The following is a 16,796-nucleotide window of genomic DNA, read 5'->3' on the forward strand; positions in this document are numbered from 1 at the left end:
TGGTTATGCTGTATTCATTAGAACAGTAGTAGTTTTGTTCTTACCATGTTTGAGTGTGACTGAATATGACCTGTTTGGCCAGGTTTTCATGAAATTTCTTTGATTTTCTCATGTATACAAATCTGGCTGGGATGCCATTCAGTAACAGGTGAACATTTTCCAAGAGTGAGATTCAGCAAATAGTCATGCCTGTTGTCTCTTTAATCACGACAGTACACTTGTCCACTAAACTATTTGCTTCAAAACAACAGGCACGTGCTTGATACTAAAATGGACATTAAGTTCTAAACCCTTCTAATGTGACCACATAGACGTATAATAAGCGACAAGGTTTGTGATTTGAGAAATTGTAGTTGTACACGTAACCTGTGACATCTGAATGGTTTTTAGACACTTCTTAGTAATCATTTTGATTTAGGGAAGATTTGCTGTTTAGCGAGGTGTTACCCATTATACAAGTTACACCTGTAGGAAATTAATAATGATGTCAAAAGTAAATTTTTATGTGTTTAAATGGTGCTGGTTTTGCCCAGATCACCAGTATTGTCAAGACTGCAAATCTTTATTAAGAATTGCAATGATCTGAAATTTTCACTGATTGTTGGCAATCAGTTTCAGTTGGTCTTCCATTTCTAGAGAAGAGCTGAATGGTGTCTATTAAAGTGAATATTCAGATTGCCCAAAAGTGTCGGAAGGTTATTACACCATTTCCTCATTAAAATTAAGACCAGCAAGTTGTTGATTGAACATGATATGCTTTCTAAATAGGTTACAGTGGCATGCAGTGTGTGAACCTTGGTTGAAATCATCAGATACTCTTAAAATAGTTCTTTAAAATGTGAGTTCACGCCATTTTTCTTGTGAAAAATAATTACACTTGTAGAAATATCTTGACTTTGCTGTGACAGCCATGATGTGCAACTGCAGTTTCTCAAGTTAGTATTCAATCCTTGTGTTTTATATATTTATACAAGGGACCATTCAAGTGAAGGTTTTTAAATCCAATGACTCCACTAATAACAATATTTTATTGATTTGGACCCATGTTTGTTTGGCTAAGATTACCATGTTATAAGAAAAGCACAAAAAAGCCTGCTTCTTTTGCAGCAATTCTGGACTGAAAAGAAGTAGGCAAAATAGGCAAAAATAATTGATAATTACCTACAAATAAGTTGTCAGATTTCCCTTGGCCCATTTTACCAGTCAGGATGTGAGAACAAGTGGGGTCTTTTTGAGCACTGAAGAAATTTCTCCATCTTCACGGTAATGATTTTGTGGTCAGTTCATCCATTAGTCCATTACACATTTTTTGTTCACCATAATAAATTTAATTGTCCAGCATTTACATTTACCCAGCTTGGCAGCCAACATTCACTTAAAGTAAGGAAAATCTCTATTGATATCTGTTCCAAAGGTCAAGGTCACTGTGACTGAAAGAACAAAAATGGTTTCCTCAGTTTGAGTTCAAACTAGGTGGATAGCTTTCACTTAAAAAATAAGGGGATCCAAAGGTCAAGTCACATATAGAAGAAAAATGGTTTCTGCAGAATAGCTTGATATCTGTACTATCAACAGTCAGTTTCAGACATTGTGGATGGCTTGGCAGAATAGCTTGATATCTTTACTATCAACAGTCAGTTTCAGACATTGTGGATGGCTTGGCAGAATAGCTTGATATCTGTACTATCAACAGTCAGTTTCAGACATTATGGATGGCTTGGCAGACTAGCTTGATATCTGTACTATCAACAGTCAGTTTCAGACATTGTGGATGGCTTGCCTTGGAATATATAAGAAGCCTATTAGTTCCAAGATCAAAAAGGGCAAAGGTCACTAACTAAGAAAGAAAAATCGTTTCCAAACAGTAGCATTAGTTGTATGGACCAGCACCAAACGTTATGGAAGACTTAAACTTGGGCAAGGAAGAAAACTTTGAATTTACAAGCTCAGAAGAGGCAAGGTCATTTTGACTGAAAGATGAAAAATATTTTTGGGACTATGTGACTTGATTGCATTTTGTAGAGTACTTTCTGGTTTTTTATGGTGTTATGTATTTTGAGCTTACATAAATTTATTTGAGGATGGCCATAAAACTTTACACATGTTCATCCCCAGATTTGGTTGACCCAGAATGAAAATGGTGCCCCTCAGACATCCAATATAGCCATTTTGAAACTCTTTTTATTGGTAATTCTCCCTCCTGAACATTTGGTCCTCTTAGAATGGAGAAATAGCAAGAATTCTTTACAGTGAGCTTATTTGTTAGTATGGGGCACCTTAGTCCATGCTTACTTATGGGTAACAATTTTGTATTGCATGTAATCAAAGAAACATTTTTCAGATTTAAAAAATTCAAACAACTAGCTACCACACAGAGGGGAATGCAGCTTTTAAGCGCATGAATGACAGCATAGCAATTTCCCTTGGAGGTTTATGTGATGAAAAACAATCTGGCCAAGTCTGTTGCAAAGTGAGATGCTCAGCCGCTCCTTCAACTCCATCAACAGTTTTCACCTTATTTTTTGCTGTTTGGGTATCAGAGAATCTCGCATTGATTCAGTATTAATTCCCTCTTCAGCAGTGAGCAAATCAGCGAAATCACTTTTGGCTAAACTTCTTGAAGGTCACAAGTTGTATAGAGGAATGGCTAGGAAAAATGTCCAGCCAAATCACATTTGGCTAAACTTCTTGAAGGTCACGAGTTGTATAGAGGAATGGCTAGGAAAAATATCCTGCCGGCTCAAGCTTAATATAAGAGCAGCATGATAAAAAGTCCAAATCACCTCAGTTTCATTTGGGGCCAAGAGTTTGGTTACACTGTTCTAAAATTCCAGTAGGTACATCTTCCAAGCTGTCATATAAATGGATTGGTCCATACTATCTATAGCTCCATTATGTCTGCTAGGTATCCTATATCTACTATGTTCCCATTTCATACTTGTATCTTGTTCTCGGTTCTTTTCTTGTTTTCCTGACTATTGCACTATATCTGACTGTCTTCTTGTGTGAGTGTGTGTGTGTGTATATATATATATATATATGATCCCACTCACCCTTTTCTTACATACAGAATAAGATTGGCTAACTAGATAATAGCGATATGACTGAAAAATTGTTAAAGCTACATTAAAAATCCAAGTCATACACACTAAATGAAGGACAGCCCCTTCCCCATGATCATGCCATAACTAAATTGCATATGACCCAGTTACCTAGATTTGTCATGATGCTGACCTGTTTACTTAAATTTGTTAAAGCCTTCCAGAAACCCCAAAACTTGCTACTGATGCATTTCGTCTCTCTCACACCCAACTTAAATTAGTTTCGCCTCTTTCACACCCAACTTAAATTAGTTTCTCCTCTCTCACACCCAACTTACATTAATTTCGTCTCTCTCTCACATCCAACTTACATTAATTTTGCCTCTCTCACACCCAACTTATTAATTTTGTCTCTCTCACACCCAGCTTACATTAATTTCATCTCTCACACCCAACTTACATTAATTTCGCCTCTCTCACACCCAGCTTAAATTAGTTTCAATGATGCTGACCTAGTTACCCAGGTTTATCGTTGCTTCCTCCACATCTATTCCAGATATTTATTTATTTTCCAGATTCTTACACCCCACATATTACTAGTTAGAAATCTGATATTGGTGCTACTAATCTGTTATTTCCTGCCCATTCAAACTTGTATATTTTGCTTTTTCCCCCACACTAAAATCCCTTTGGTCATAATTTTATGAAGGGGGCCATGTGTGAGAAGGTTTTTTAATCCACTATAATTACTTTAAACATAAATCAATATTTCCATGATTCTTACAGTTTGATAACACTTTATCAAGCTTGTGTCACGTACCTGTGACTTTTTAGTTAAAAGCATTGTTGAGGAGAAATGTTCTTTGTTCAGTAAAATCAGGACAGGGATGAGCAACTGTTGCCACTCATCCATCGCATGAATGATTGTTTGGAAAATATATGGTTTTTATATCCCTTCCTTATAATTTGTGTATAAATTTTCTTTATTTGTAAACTCGTACAGAAAGATATTTTGTTCAATTTTCAGTTTTTGGATTTTGTGTATGTACTATGCCTCCACACCACTGCCTAATTTGAGACTTTGTAATTTTTAGTTTTACTGATCATAAACCAGAAGAGCTTGCTGGAAGGTCTGTACAGATTTTAGCACAGGTTTGTTATAGCTACTTTAGCTACTTCAGAACCACTGGGAAGGTCACCATGAAACTTTACATGGCACATTCATCTATAGGTCTAGTTGATGGCCTTTCTTGGATGTCCATTTTAGCCACCATGGCAACCATCTTGAAATTCTTCTCATTGATACTGTGATCTCTGGTTGGTCCTAAATAAAAATGGAGTCAATCTGATGTCCGATATGCCACCATGGCAGTAATCTTGAAATCTTATTATTGATATATCTCCTGAATGGAAAGCATATTGACATTGGGCTTTGACCAGAAGAGTTGTGATGTCTACTTTTTCCTGAATGAAAATGGTTCCTCCATGGCATTCAATACGGATACCACATTGTCCATCTTGAAAAACTTTTTATTGCTACTCCTCCAGAACAGATGGTCATATCAACATGTTGGTTTAACTAAAAGACTTGTCTAGTTGGTTCTAAATGCAAATGGTGCCAGTCTGAAATCCAACTGTAGCCACCATGTCGTCCATCTGAAATAATTGTTTTAGCTTCTCTTTCTGAAGCGAAAGTTGTGTCAACATGGATTTTCACTAGAAGACTTCTTACAGTTTCTACATGATCCTAATGAAAATGCTTAGATATCTAATATGGCTGCTGAATGTTCATCATGGAAATGGTTATCACTATTTCTCCTAAATGGATGGCCATGTCTGTATGGTTATTTTTTCCAAAAAGACGTGTAGTTGGTGCCAATCTGACATTAGGCAGTCATCTTGAAAATCTTGTTATCGCTCTCCTTCAGAATGTAAAGTCATAATGGCATGGGGATTTTACTAGAATACTTCTTACAATGTCTGGTTGGTTCTAAATAATAATGGCTTCATTGGGACATTCATTATGGCCATCTTGAAAATCTTGTTATGGTTAATTCTCCTGAATGGATGGTCATGTCAACATGGGCTTTTTGCTAAAAGACTTATGATGTCTACTTGGTCCTAAATGAAAATGACTCCACTCCAATATGGTCACTACAATATTCATCATTAAAATGTAATTCTTTTTACTTGTCTGGAATGGAAAACATGTCATGCTGGTCTTAAATAAAAATTATGCTGATCAGATATAAAATGTGGCAGTTAAAAAAAAGAATGATTTTTCCTTGAATTTCTGAAAAATTATTTTTTAGACAGTAGAGAATCAGGCCCCATTGGAGGACTGTTACACTGAAGTCCTCTTGTCACTACTTCTTCTTAATGGATGGTCTTTAGCAGCAAAGATTAAAAGACTTGCCATACTGCCAAATTGGTCTTGAATGAAAATAGTGCCTTTCTGACAACCATTATAGTTCCAATATAGGCCATCTTGAAAATCTTACTGTCTGCTGATTGGATGGGTTTTCACATTTTAAAAAAATCGTACATTGTCAATCCTTAATGAAGTCCTCCAACATTGCCACCATAGTGGTTGTTTTGGAAATCTTGTCAAATTGAATGGATGATTGTATTGACATGGAATGTTCAGTACAAGAATTCTTATTATATGTTGTTGGCTCTATATGAAACATTTGCAGATTAGACCTCCAATATGGCCACCATTTTGGCCATATTGAAAATCTTGTGACTGCTACTCCTGACGGGTGGTCGAGTGGTCAAAGCCACATGACATACAGATCGCTGACATCTCACCTCTATCCTTGTGGTTTCATGTCTTGGCTTGGCTATTGTGGGTATGTTCAAAAGCTGCTAGTCTTCCTATGGGTTAGTGGTTCCTCAGAGGGTTCTTCCTAAACCAAATATATTGGCCGGCATGTATTGTTTGCAGAAAAATGGAGTTAAACCCAAACCAAACCAAATAGTCATATTGACATGGGGTTTCATTAAAAGACTTGCTATAGGTTGTGGGCCCGTAATTAAAATTGTGCTGATCAGACCACCAATGTGGCTGTTATAATTGCTACTTTTCCTGAACAGATAGCCATTGCTAAAGACTTTTGATCCCTAATTGGCCTTCAAGAGACAGCGAGTTCTTAACAAATCCAAACAATTAGAAAGAAGCATCCCCAAAAAGTATTGTATATTTTGCCATGCTTCAAAATATCCAGAAAGGAATGTAAGTTGATTTAGTTATTGCTCGAAGCAGGAGGGTGATTGCCATTGCCACATGAATTCAGACAAAAATAGATTACATGATGTTAATGGATTGCCCAGAAATTCTTTGATTGCCATCAGTTTTCGAACTGCAACATCTGAAATTCAACTGGAAGTCATTAAGGCCAAGTTGTGCTTTATGAACTGTTTGGTTGAACATGGCTTTTTTTTGCAGCATCAGACCACGCTTATCGAATGCATCATTTCCAAATTGACTTTAGCAGTAGGTCATATTTTGTTAAACATTACTGAAATTTTTTAAATTTTCTGAAAATATCAACTTAAAAGGTCATTTAAGGATTTTAAGGTGTAGAAGATGGGAGAAAATGACAATATGTCTGTTAAAATATTTGTATGACCAGTCTGAAAGAAGAAAAGGAGCAACTCTGTGTGAAGGAATATCAGAAACTTGAGATTAGTTCAATAACACCAGTTATATAAATTGCTAGTAACATTTTATTGTTTTGTTTTCCAAAGAATAAATTATGTGACAAACAAGATGTTGGTAGTGCCAACAAATTACTTGTTACATAAGGTATGGGAATCATGGCCAGTCCCATGATAAACATGGACTTCTGATATGAATAACTAGCAAAATGCCATGAATATATTGTTGATTGTTGTGTTTCCAGTCAGTATAGATAAACCCATGTGACCAGGTAAGTTTACTCCATTTAAGGCCAAGATCCTACTATAAAACAGGGCAGGTGGGTGACCCTTTTCCTTATTCTAAATATGGCCAACAAAAATAAAGCTTGCCATAATGTGATTAGCTGTAAGACATTTAAAACTACCTGACAAAGTGATGGACAGTTGAAGCTTAACAATCAATTGAGCATGTTATTTTTAATTTGCTAAAGAAAGAGGCTCATTGGCCATTTACACCAAGAGATCAACCACTAGTTATGTTCTTGTTACACCTTGTTTGATGCAGTTATGTAACAAGTTTCATCTCTTTAACCAAACATATAAAATATATGTTTCCCACGCCTAATTAGTGACCTGCCGAATGACTGATTTGAAACTTGATCTATTAAAATACATTTACCCATTGGCCGTGAAGTTCTGCAGGATCCCAAGGTGATGGTGGTTGCTATGGTAGTGGGCCTTGAAGATCTGTAGGATCCCAAGGTGATGGTGGTTGCTATGGTATTGGACCTTGAAGATCTGCAGGATCCCAAGGTGATGGTGGTTGCTATGGTAGTGGGCCTTGAAGATCTAAAGGATCCCAAGGTGGTGGTGGTTGCTATGGTAGTGGGCCTTGAAGATCTGTAGGATCCCAGGGTGATGGTGGTTGCTATGGTAGTGGGCCTTGAAGATCTGTAGGATCCCAGGGTGATGGGCATGGTTGTTTGTTAGATCTTAGAACTACTTTTATTTTAAATGAGGTCTGCACCACCCACTTGACCTCTCAAAGAGAGAAAGAAAGAAACAAATGGTCTCCACTGTTTGAACTTGAAACCATGACCACCAGCTTTAGAAATTATCAGATTTGCCTAGCCTTCTAAGCAATCCTTCCATCAGAGGTTACACCAAATGAAACAAAATGTCGGCGCTGTTTAGATGGTCACCAGTGCTGCAAAGAAATGTATATTTTATACTACCTTGTACTTAGTACAACTTTTAAAAATGTAAAGTGATGTGCATGCATTATGTAAGCTTTGTGTCTAAAGATAGTTCATCAATACTACAGCTACATTAGTGTCCTAGGACAAGGTGGTGTTTATGAAAAGCTCTTTAAGTTTACGTGTTTTTGTCTGACATGCCTTATTGCAGTTTAGACTATTATTTAATTATTGGTGTTTCTTACCCCAGGGCCCGTGATCATTCTCTACAGCCCTACCTATATGGCAAGCTGTAGGCTACATTAGCATCCTAGGACAAGGTGCTGTTTATGAAACACTCATTAAGTTTACGTGTTTCTTGTCCAACAAGCCTTAATGCCGTAGACCCTATTACTTACTTAATCAAATACGTTTGGCACCAGTTAGTTACTGTTCAACTTTATTACTTAATTACATACAAGTTTGACACCAGTTAATTGCAGTTTAGACTTTTACTTATGCAGTTAGATTCAAGTTTGATACACCAGTTAAGTTAAAAAGTATTACTTATTCAGTTACATACAAGTTGATACACCAGTTAGAGTTCCTGTAAAAGATGTATGTCAAAGCATTTGAAAGTCATAAATAGGGATGTTATATTTAAGTATTTCTGGTTAGCATGATTCATTGTAAAACACTTGTCTTCCAAATCCTGTTTACTGTATAGACTGTTTTATGTTGAGTCCAGTTGCAAACAACATAGACTCTGATTTGCCATTGATTAATGTGCCAGCAGATCGTGGTCTTATTTGTTTACTCCTAACAAGCTGCATAGATCCAGACCTGACAGTGCAGTATGCATGGGCAGATCAGGGTTTGTTCAGTTTGGCATTGAACTTGCAAGCAAATATTGACAGCATTATTGATACTGTATTGACCCTTGTACAGCATTCTGTCCAACAAAAACAGCATTGACCTATTTCTGCCTTTATATAATGTACTGACAAATTAAGGTCTGTGCATTTAGGTTGTAATCTTAAGGTGAATCAACTGCCTGGTTCCAATCTGCCACTACATTATGCAGTTGAGATTTGGTCGTATAGTCCTTCAAGTTTGATTCTAAAGATCAACATAAAATCTATAAAAAAAATAAGTTGAATGTATTACATGGAATGTGCATACATTATTGAAAATTTGAAGGCTGAAGGGTCTGCATAGATGATGCACAAACCTGTTTACCACAACATTTTTATTTTGGACTATATGTATGATTTTTTAAACAAGCACATCACAAAGTTAGCACTGAAGGAATATATGGTATCTACTCTTCAGCTTAAAAAATTTGCTCACTAATAAAACAAGTAACAATAATATGGTAACTTATTCTATGCAGCAACTGGTGTAGACCCTCTTGTAGAAGTGGCAAAGTTATGATGCTCCCAAAGTCAGGTGATTTTAAAAGTTGCATGCTGACATTAAATTTGTACCTGACTTATTTTGTTATAATCATGTGGAAAAGACAGGGTCCCAGTCAACCTGTTGCTATTTATTTTTTTGTTATGTAGGGGTGAATATGAAAAGCAGATATCAAGGCTTGTTTTATTATGTAACTATTACTTGAATGCAATCAAGCCATCAAGAGCACTCATCTAATGCCACTCAAGTCTAGGTGCTTTGGAAGCATGCCATCTGTTTCATTGTTGAGTAATTGGAAAATGATCTTTTATATGATTTCAGCCAAACTGGAAAACGATTAATGGCCAAGTGTAGAATGTTACTCCAGGAAAACGAAGAATTTGGGAAGACCATAGCATCTGGAAGAATTGCCAAACTGGAAGGAGAGATTGCATTGCAGAAAACACTTGTGCAGGAAATGAAAAACAATCAATCAGGTTCAGATGTTGAATTATTTATATATACATAAAGTTTGATTTTCACAGAAAGGAGTGAAACCAATATTGTGCTTTATCCAGACTTCATACAAACATTACTAGGAATTTAAAATTTATGTAAGTGACATCTTTTAATGGTGGGGGTGGCATAGTCATTTTTTTATATCAATTGTTTATGTTAAGGATTTGGTCAGTTGTAATTTTTTGTGTGTGCTTAACATGGAGACTTTCATTTTTTTAGTGTGGGCTTGAAATGGAGATTACTGCATTTGTAATGGGGGCTTGAAATGGAGACTATTGCATTTTTTAAGTGGGGCTTGACGTGGTGATTGCATTTTTTTAGTATGGGCTTGACATGATGAATACTGTATTTTTTAATGTGGCTTGACATAGTGATGACTGCATTTTTTAGTGAGGCTTGACATGGAGAATACTGCATTTTTTTAGTGTGAGCTTGACATGGTGAATACTGGATTTTTTAGTGTGACTTGACATAGTGATGACTGCATATTTTTGTGTTGGCCTGACATGAAAACTACTGCATTTTTTAAGTGGAGGCTTGACGTGGAGATGACTGCATTTTTTTAAAGGGGGCTTGAAATGGAGACTACTGCATTTTTTAAGTGGAGGCTTGACGTGATTGCATTTTTTTAGTTGGGGCTTAACATGGTGATGACTGCATTTTTAGTGTTGTTGTTGTTGTCGTAGGGTTTAACGCCATTTTTCAGCACAAGATAGGCTATACATGGCGGCCAGTATAATTGGTGGAGGAAGAACCCTGGAAAACCCTGGAAAGAACCACCGACCCTCGAGAAGCTACTGGCAGACTTTCTCACGTACCCACGTTAGCCGAGCCTGAGACTCGAACTTACGCAGACAGAGCATTTTTAGTGTGTGCTTGACATGGTGATTGCATTTTTTAGTGTGGGCTTGATATGGTGATGACTGCATTTTTTTGTGGGGCTTGACATGGTGATCACATTTTGTAGTGTGGGCTTGACATGGTGGTGACTGCATTTTTTTGTGGGGCTTGATATGGTGATCACATTTTGTAGTGTGGGCTTGACATGGTGATGACTGCATTTTTTTTGTTGGGCTTGACATGGTGATGACTGCATTTTTTTGTGGGGCTTGACATGGTGATCGCATTTTTTAGTATGGGCTTGACATGGTGGTGACTGCATTTTTTTGTGGAGCTTGACATGGTGATCGCATTTTTTAGTGTGGGCTTGACATGGTGATTGCATTTTTTTGTGGGGCTTGACATGGTGATCGCATTTTTTAGTATGGGCTTGACATGGTGGTGACTGCATTTTTTTGTGGAGCTTGACATGGTGATCGCATTTTGTAATGTGGGCTTGACATGGTGACGACTGCATTTTTTAGTGTGGGCTTGACATGGTGATTGCATTTTGTAGTGTGGGCTTGACATGGTGATTGCATTTTTTAGTGTGGGCTTGACATGGTGATGACTGCACTTTTTAGTGTGGGCTTGTCATGGAGACTACTGCAGTTTTATTAGCAGTCTTCAATACAACTTACCATATTGTCTTGAAATATGGGGTGTTTGGCTTTTTATTGTTTTTTTATCAGACTTTTTTATAACAGTGCATTCATGGTTATATTCTGCAACATTGTAAAATTGTTTAACTCCCTGAACAAACCATTTGTTTCCATAGCAACTAGGAATACAAGGAAAAGTGATACTTGTCAGTGCATGGGTCAGAAGCAGGAAAGTTGGCATTTACATTTATTGAACACTATGATTCCTGCTGCCCCTGGAATTCAAATTAGAAGATTACATTTTCCATTTTAGAGATTTAGCAAGAAGTCATTGACCTCCATGGGATTTGAAACTGAAGTCAAGGTCATTAAAGCCAAAGTCTACATTTTAGTTGAACATAATCTTGTTTTTGCTGCATCAGACAAAAGATTTTCAACTGCATGCTTTCCAAGTTGGCAAGAGCAGGACACGATATTTTTGTTACATTTTACTAAAAATTGGACCGCTTCAGTGGCCTAGTGGTTAGAGCGTCTGCCTCAGATGCGGGAGGTCGTGGGTTCGATCCCCGGTCGAGTCATACCAAAGACTTACAAAAATGGTATTAACAGCTGCCTCACTTGGCGCTCAGCATTAAGAGGTTAGTGTTAGGACTGGTCGGCCTAGTGTCAGGATAATGTGACTGGGTGGGACATCATGCTACATGTCTGCGGCATGATGCCGCAGTGCTAGACATCACTATAAACTGTCACACTGCAGTCATTGTAGCAATATGACTGAAAAATTGTTAAAGCTACGTTAAAAATCCAAATCACACACACACACACTTAAAATTGGCCTACCTATCGACTGTATTACAGGGAAGGTCTTTTTAGGGTTATCAGGTCTAATGATGGTGGAGGGGTATCTAAAATTATACTGTCTCCAAATGGGCAGCATGTGAAAACCTTGGGTTGTAATGATACCATGCCTCAAGTTTTGACTATGCTTTTGTTATTTGGGGCAATACATGCAACAAAGAAATGGATAGTTTCCAGACAACAAAAGAGAGCATTGAGTTTGACTTGAGATGCAGGTGTCTGCAACACCCCTGCACTTGTTTGAAGTATTAAAATTGTTTACAGTTAAAAATAGAAACACCTACCACAAAATTTATTCATATGTTCAAATCTGTTCCTAGCTTGTCTCCAGAATACCGGATTGTAAAATTTACATTGATTACTTTCTCTGCTTCATATAATTTATGATCTTTGGAAACCAAGTCTTTTTCTCGCAAGAGCATAATCTTGACTTTTTCTAGAAAAGTTGCCAGTGTTGTGATCTAATTCTTCACTGATTATTTTGAAAATTTAAAGCTGTATTGAAGAGTGTAAGAATGAAGTCAAGTACTTTTTTTCATCAACAATCTGTTTCAAGATTCACAAAATATGAAGATGTATGTGTGTGTGTGAGAGAGAGACAGACAGAAGGAGAAAGTGGGAGAGAGTGTAAAATCAAATGACAAATTTGTGTTGTATGCACAGGTTTGAAGAAAAGGGTGGATCATTTCTTTTTCAATGTTTTAAGGGCTGCAGGGGAGATGAGTGTTTGTACCTCTAACTGAAGTAGTAGTAGTAGAGTATTGAACGCCATTGAAGATGACACATGCCAAGCTAGCTTCACCTAAACATGGTGATCCTATTTCATTTTAGAACTTTGAATTCATCTGTAGCTGGACTACCTAGAACCTGTTCAATTTTCTTTGGATAGTTGGGTATACATTTTGGGTATTGGGTATACATTTTGGCTATTAGGTATACATTTTGGGCAGTATTTTTCAGAATACTTAAGGTCATGAACTTTAGCACAGCTTAATTAAGTACAGCTTGTTCAGCCAACCAGATTTCAGTGATGTCTTCAGATTTAACTTGGATTCCAACCAAGTTATTGAGAGATTTCTTGTTGGTGATGATAGGTATTGTGCTTCTTTTGGTAAAAAGTTTAACATTTTAAGAACAAAAAAATTTGATTTGCCTCATGCAATTATATATTTGGATTAAGATATTAAAACAGTAAAGGACACTTAAGAGACCACTGAATTGAATCCATTGTGGCCCGTTTAGATGGCCTAAGTGGTTAGAGTGTCTGCCTCAGATGCTGGAGGTCACTTGGCGCTCAGCAATAAGAGGTTTGTTAGAACTGGTCAACCTGGTAACAGAATATAGTGAAAGTATAGGTGTGCTGTTACCGTTGGAACAGCCACAGTAGTTCTTTAGATTTGTCTCCCTTTTTTAACTCTTCATAAATATCAGTTTCCTTTTTTTTTCGTTTGTAATACGTCCAGGCAGGAATGTGAACGTGCCTTCACAGCTCTTTTCGTTGAATCTGAAGCCCACCACAGTCTTTTTACCTCACCTAATTTCAAGAGAGTTCTCGCCTACGAATAAAAACAGTATTTAAACACATTGTGTTGTCTTGTGTCTTGGATGCTGGAGAACTCGGGGTTATGCTAACTGTAATTCCTCCAGGGGAAAGGCAGTATAGTAAAAAGACTGTGATCAGCAACTTCATGGAAAATTCTTCGTAGGGATAGAGATACAGCTGCCTGGTTCATCAAGACCGCTTTATAGCTACGCCTTCTATTTACACACATGTGGAGAATTACTACAGGCACAGGACAATCGTCAACAGTCACGTGACACTGACATTTGGTCGCCGCCTATACAGTATATTCTTATGTGTTGAGAAAGCTAAATGAGCACATCTTCCTTTCAATTCAAGGATTAAAATTCACTTACACTACAGAACTAGGATCTGATCAGTACAACCGTTTACCTATGGTCACCAAGAATTTGAATTATGAGAAGAACTAATTCAAATTTGCTAGTCTATTAGTCTGTTTAATGTGAAAGAAACAGTGATTCAATCAAAGCTACATAACACGTTTACAACATATTCTACAGAACTCAACCCGTTTGGAAACAATTGTCATTTGTTTCATCAACTTCTTGTCACATAGCCTTCTGACATCTAACAGATTCCATTTTTTCCATTTAGTGAAGTTCTGTCATCTGTGCAAATGGATCCAATTGATTCAAAATCTGTGGACCTTGAAGCAGTTTCATCGCAGCCTACTGAACGGCGAATCAGAACATTAACTGTCAAAGGCATGGAAATGTACGAGACGGCCCGAGGAGAGTATAATGTCAAACTAGAGAAAGCTTGGAAAAACGTTGAAGATGTTTTGTCAATATTCGCTGATCGTCCCAGTGATATAAATTCTTTACGCAAAATAGAAAATGATCTAGTCAAGTGCTATGACAAATACTGTACTCTGTCCGCAGAATACCTCGATTTTCTGTCAAAAACAAGCATACAGGAGAGCCTTAAAGAGTTGGAAACACATGTTACATCAGTGCAAGCATATAAATTAACAGTCGAAAATACCTTAAGACGACTTCACACCTTCAAACAACATGCTTTGGAATCTGGGCCACCTCATTCTAACTCCTCTATACACACAGCAAAATCTAAATCTAATGGTTCGACTGTATCCAACATCAGTTCCGTGCTTGCTAGAAAACGTGCAAAAGCTGACGCCGCACGTGCACGAGTGGAATTCGCCGAGAAAGAAGCAGGGATACGTAAACAACAAGCACTTCTTGACGAACAAGAAAAGTTGTCTAAAGCGATAGCTGTACGTAAGAAAGCAGAACTGGAGGCTGACCTGGAGCTTCTAGCACATCAGAAGGAAGCTGCAGCAGCTAAAGCTGAAGTAGAGGCTTTACAGTCGGTTGGTGAGGACCGTGGTGACTCCAATCTAAGTGAATTTGATATATCTCGTTCTCTGGACCCCATGGAACGTGTTAAACACTATGTTAATCAACAAACAGAACTGCCAGAAAATAATAATGTCGCGCCTGACTTCGATAAGGACAATACGAACATCAAGTGTGATGTTAAACAAGGCGTACACCACAGTGTCGGTTTCATACCTGCACCACTTGTGTACCCGAATTTCGTACCGACACCGCAGCCTGTGATTCAGACCTGTCGCCGTGTCAACCGTTATGATCAAGGATGTGTATCTAGTGTAAGCTTAGACTTGGACCAACTACACGAATCAGGGATGCATAAGAACGCTTCTTTGCCTACATTTCGACCCACTATGTTGAATGCTGATGCACCTACCTACCACCCCAATATTGGACGAGTCGTTTATGCTCCAGCAGCATTTCAACCACAGGAATGTAATAGTCACTCTATCAGTATGGAACTGACTCGTTTTCTTCTGAAGAAAGATTTGCTCCTTTCACGTCTTTCAAACTACAATGATCGACCAGAATTTTATGCCGTTTGGAAAGCTTGTTTTCTCAGTGTTATGAGAGAATTACAGGTTACCACTAATGAAGAAATAGACTTATTAGTAAAATGGTTAGGTCCTGAATCCTCAAAACATGCACTTAGCATTAGAGCATCAAACGTGAACAACCCTTCTAGAGGACTACAAAGAATCTGGGAGCGTCTGGATGAGAGGTATGGTTGTCCAGAAATGGTTGAGGCGGCCTTAAAAACTAAATTAGCTAACTTTCCGAAGCTGACTAATAAGGACAATAAGAAACTCTATGAGCTATCAGATATTCTTTCTGAAATAGAGTCTGCCAAGGAAGATAAAAAATACCAGTCGCTTTTGAGCTATTATGACTCGTCTTCTGGTGTACTTCCCATAGTGAACAAACTTCCTTATGGTATACAAGAAAAGTGGACTACACAAGCAGTGAATTACAAGAAACACCATGACGTTTCTTTCCCACCGTTTTCCTTCTTTGCTGAATTTATCCGTGAGATTAGCAAAGTGAAGAATGACCCCGGATTCACATATGAGGCCAACACCAACACACCTACTAAGAAGGAGACTACCCCTCTTAAGAACACTGGTAATAGACCTGTTATCTCGACAAAGAAAACACAGGTATCGCGACATTCGGATGTGAATGATGTTGAACCAGACAAACGATGTCCATTACACAAAACAAACCACTCTCTGAACAAGTGCAGAGGTTTCAAAGTCAAACCTTTAGAAGAACGTAAGAAACTTCTAAAAGAGTACGGCATATGTTTTAGATGTTGTGAATCAACAAGGCATATGATACGTGCATGCAAAGAAGTAATACAGTGCACGGATTGTGGCAGTGATCGTCATCCCACAGCTTTGCATGTCACCGCTGCTGTAGCAGAGAAGCTTATATCTCAACCACCCGCAATAGGTCATGGCGGGGAGAAGAAGGATATTTCAGATTCCTCACCCTTACGAGTAACATCTAAGTGTACACAAATTTGTGGCGAAAGGTTTATTGGTAAATCTTGTGCTAAAACTGTCCTTGTGAGAGTATATCCAGATGGCCATCCATCAAAAGCCACAAAGATGTATGCTATCCTAGATGATCAAAGCAACAGGTCATTAGCCAAGTCAGACTTTTTTAATCTTTTTGACATACAAGATGAACAGGTGGAATACACGCTTTCTTCGTGCACCGGTTGTGTAGTGACTTATGGTAGAAGAGCA

At 37.8% G+C, this 16,796-nt stretch overlaps 1 protein-coding gene across 1 annotated transcript in view; it reads left to right on the plus strand.

Annotated features, from left to right (window-relative positions):
- Positions 1–16,796, plus strand: part of LOC149785961 (pre-mRNA-splicing regulator WTAP-like) — an 85,555-nt gene that overhangs the window by 57,474 nt on the left and 11,285 nt on the right. Inside the window, exon 7 of the mRNA XM_089976215.1 lies at positions 9,596–9,750. Within this exon, the coding sequence (XP_089832341.1) occupies positions 9,596–9,750 (155 nt within the window). The remainder of the gene's footprint in view (positions 1–9,595; positions 9,751–16,796) is intronic.

This window comes from Sinohyriopsis cumingii, chromosome 12 (assembly GCF_028554795.1).
Source record: "Sinohyriopsis cumingii isolate HCF-2022 chromosome 12, ASM2855479v2, whole genome shotgun sequence".
In the NCBI taxonomy this organism is placed as follows: domain Eukaryota; kingdom Metazoa; phylum Mollusca; class Bivalvia; order Unionida; family Unionidae; genus Sinohyriopsis; species Sinohyriopsis cumingii.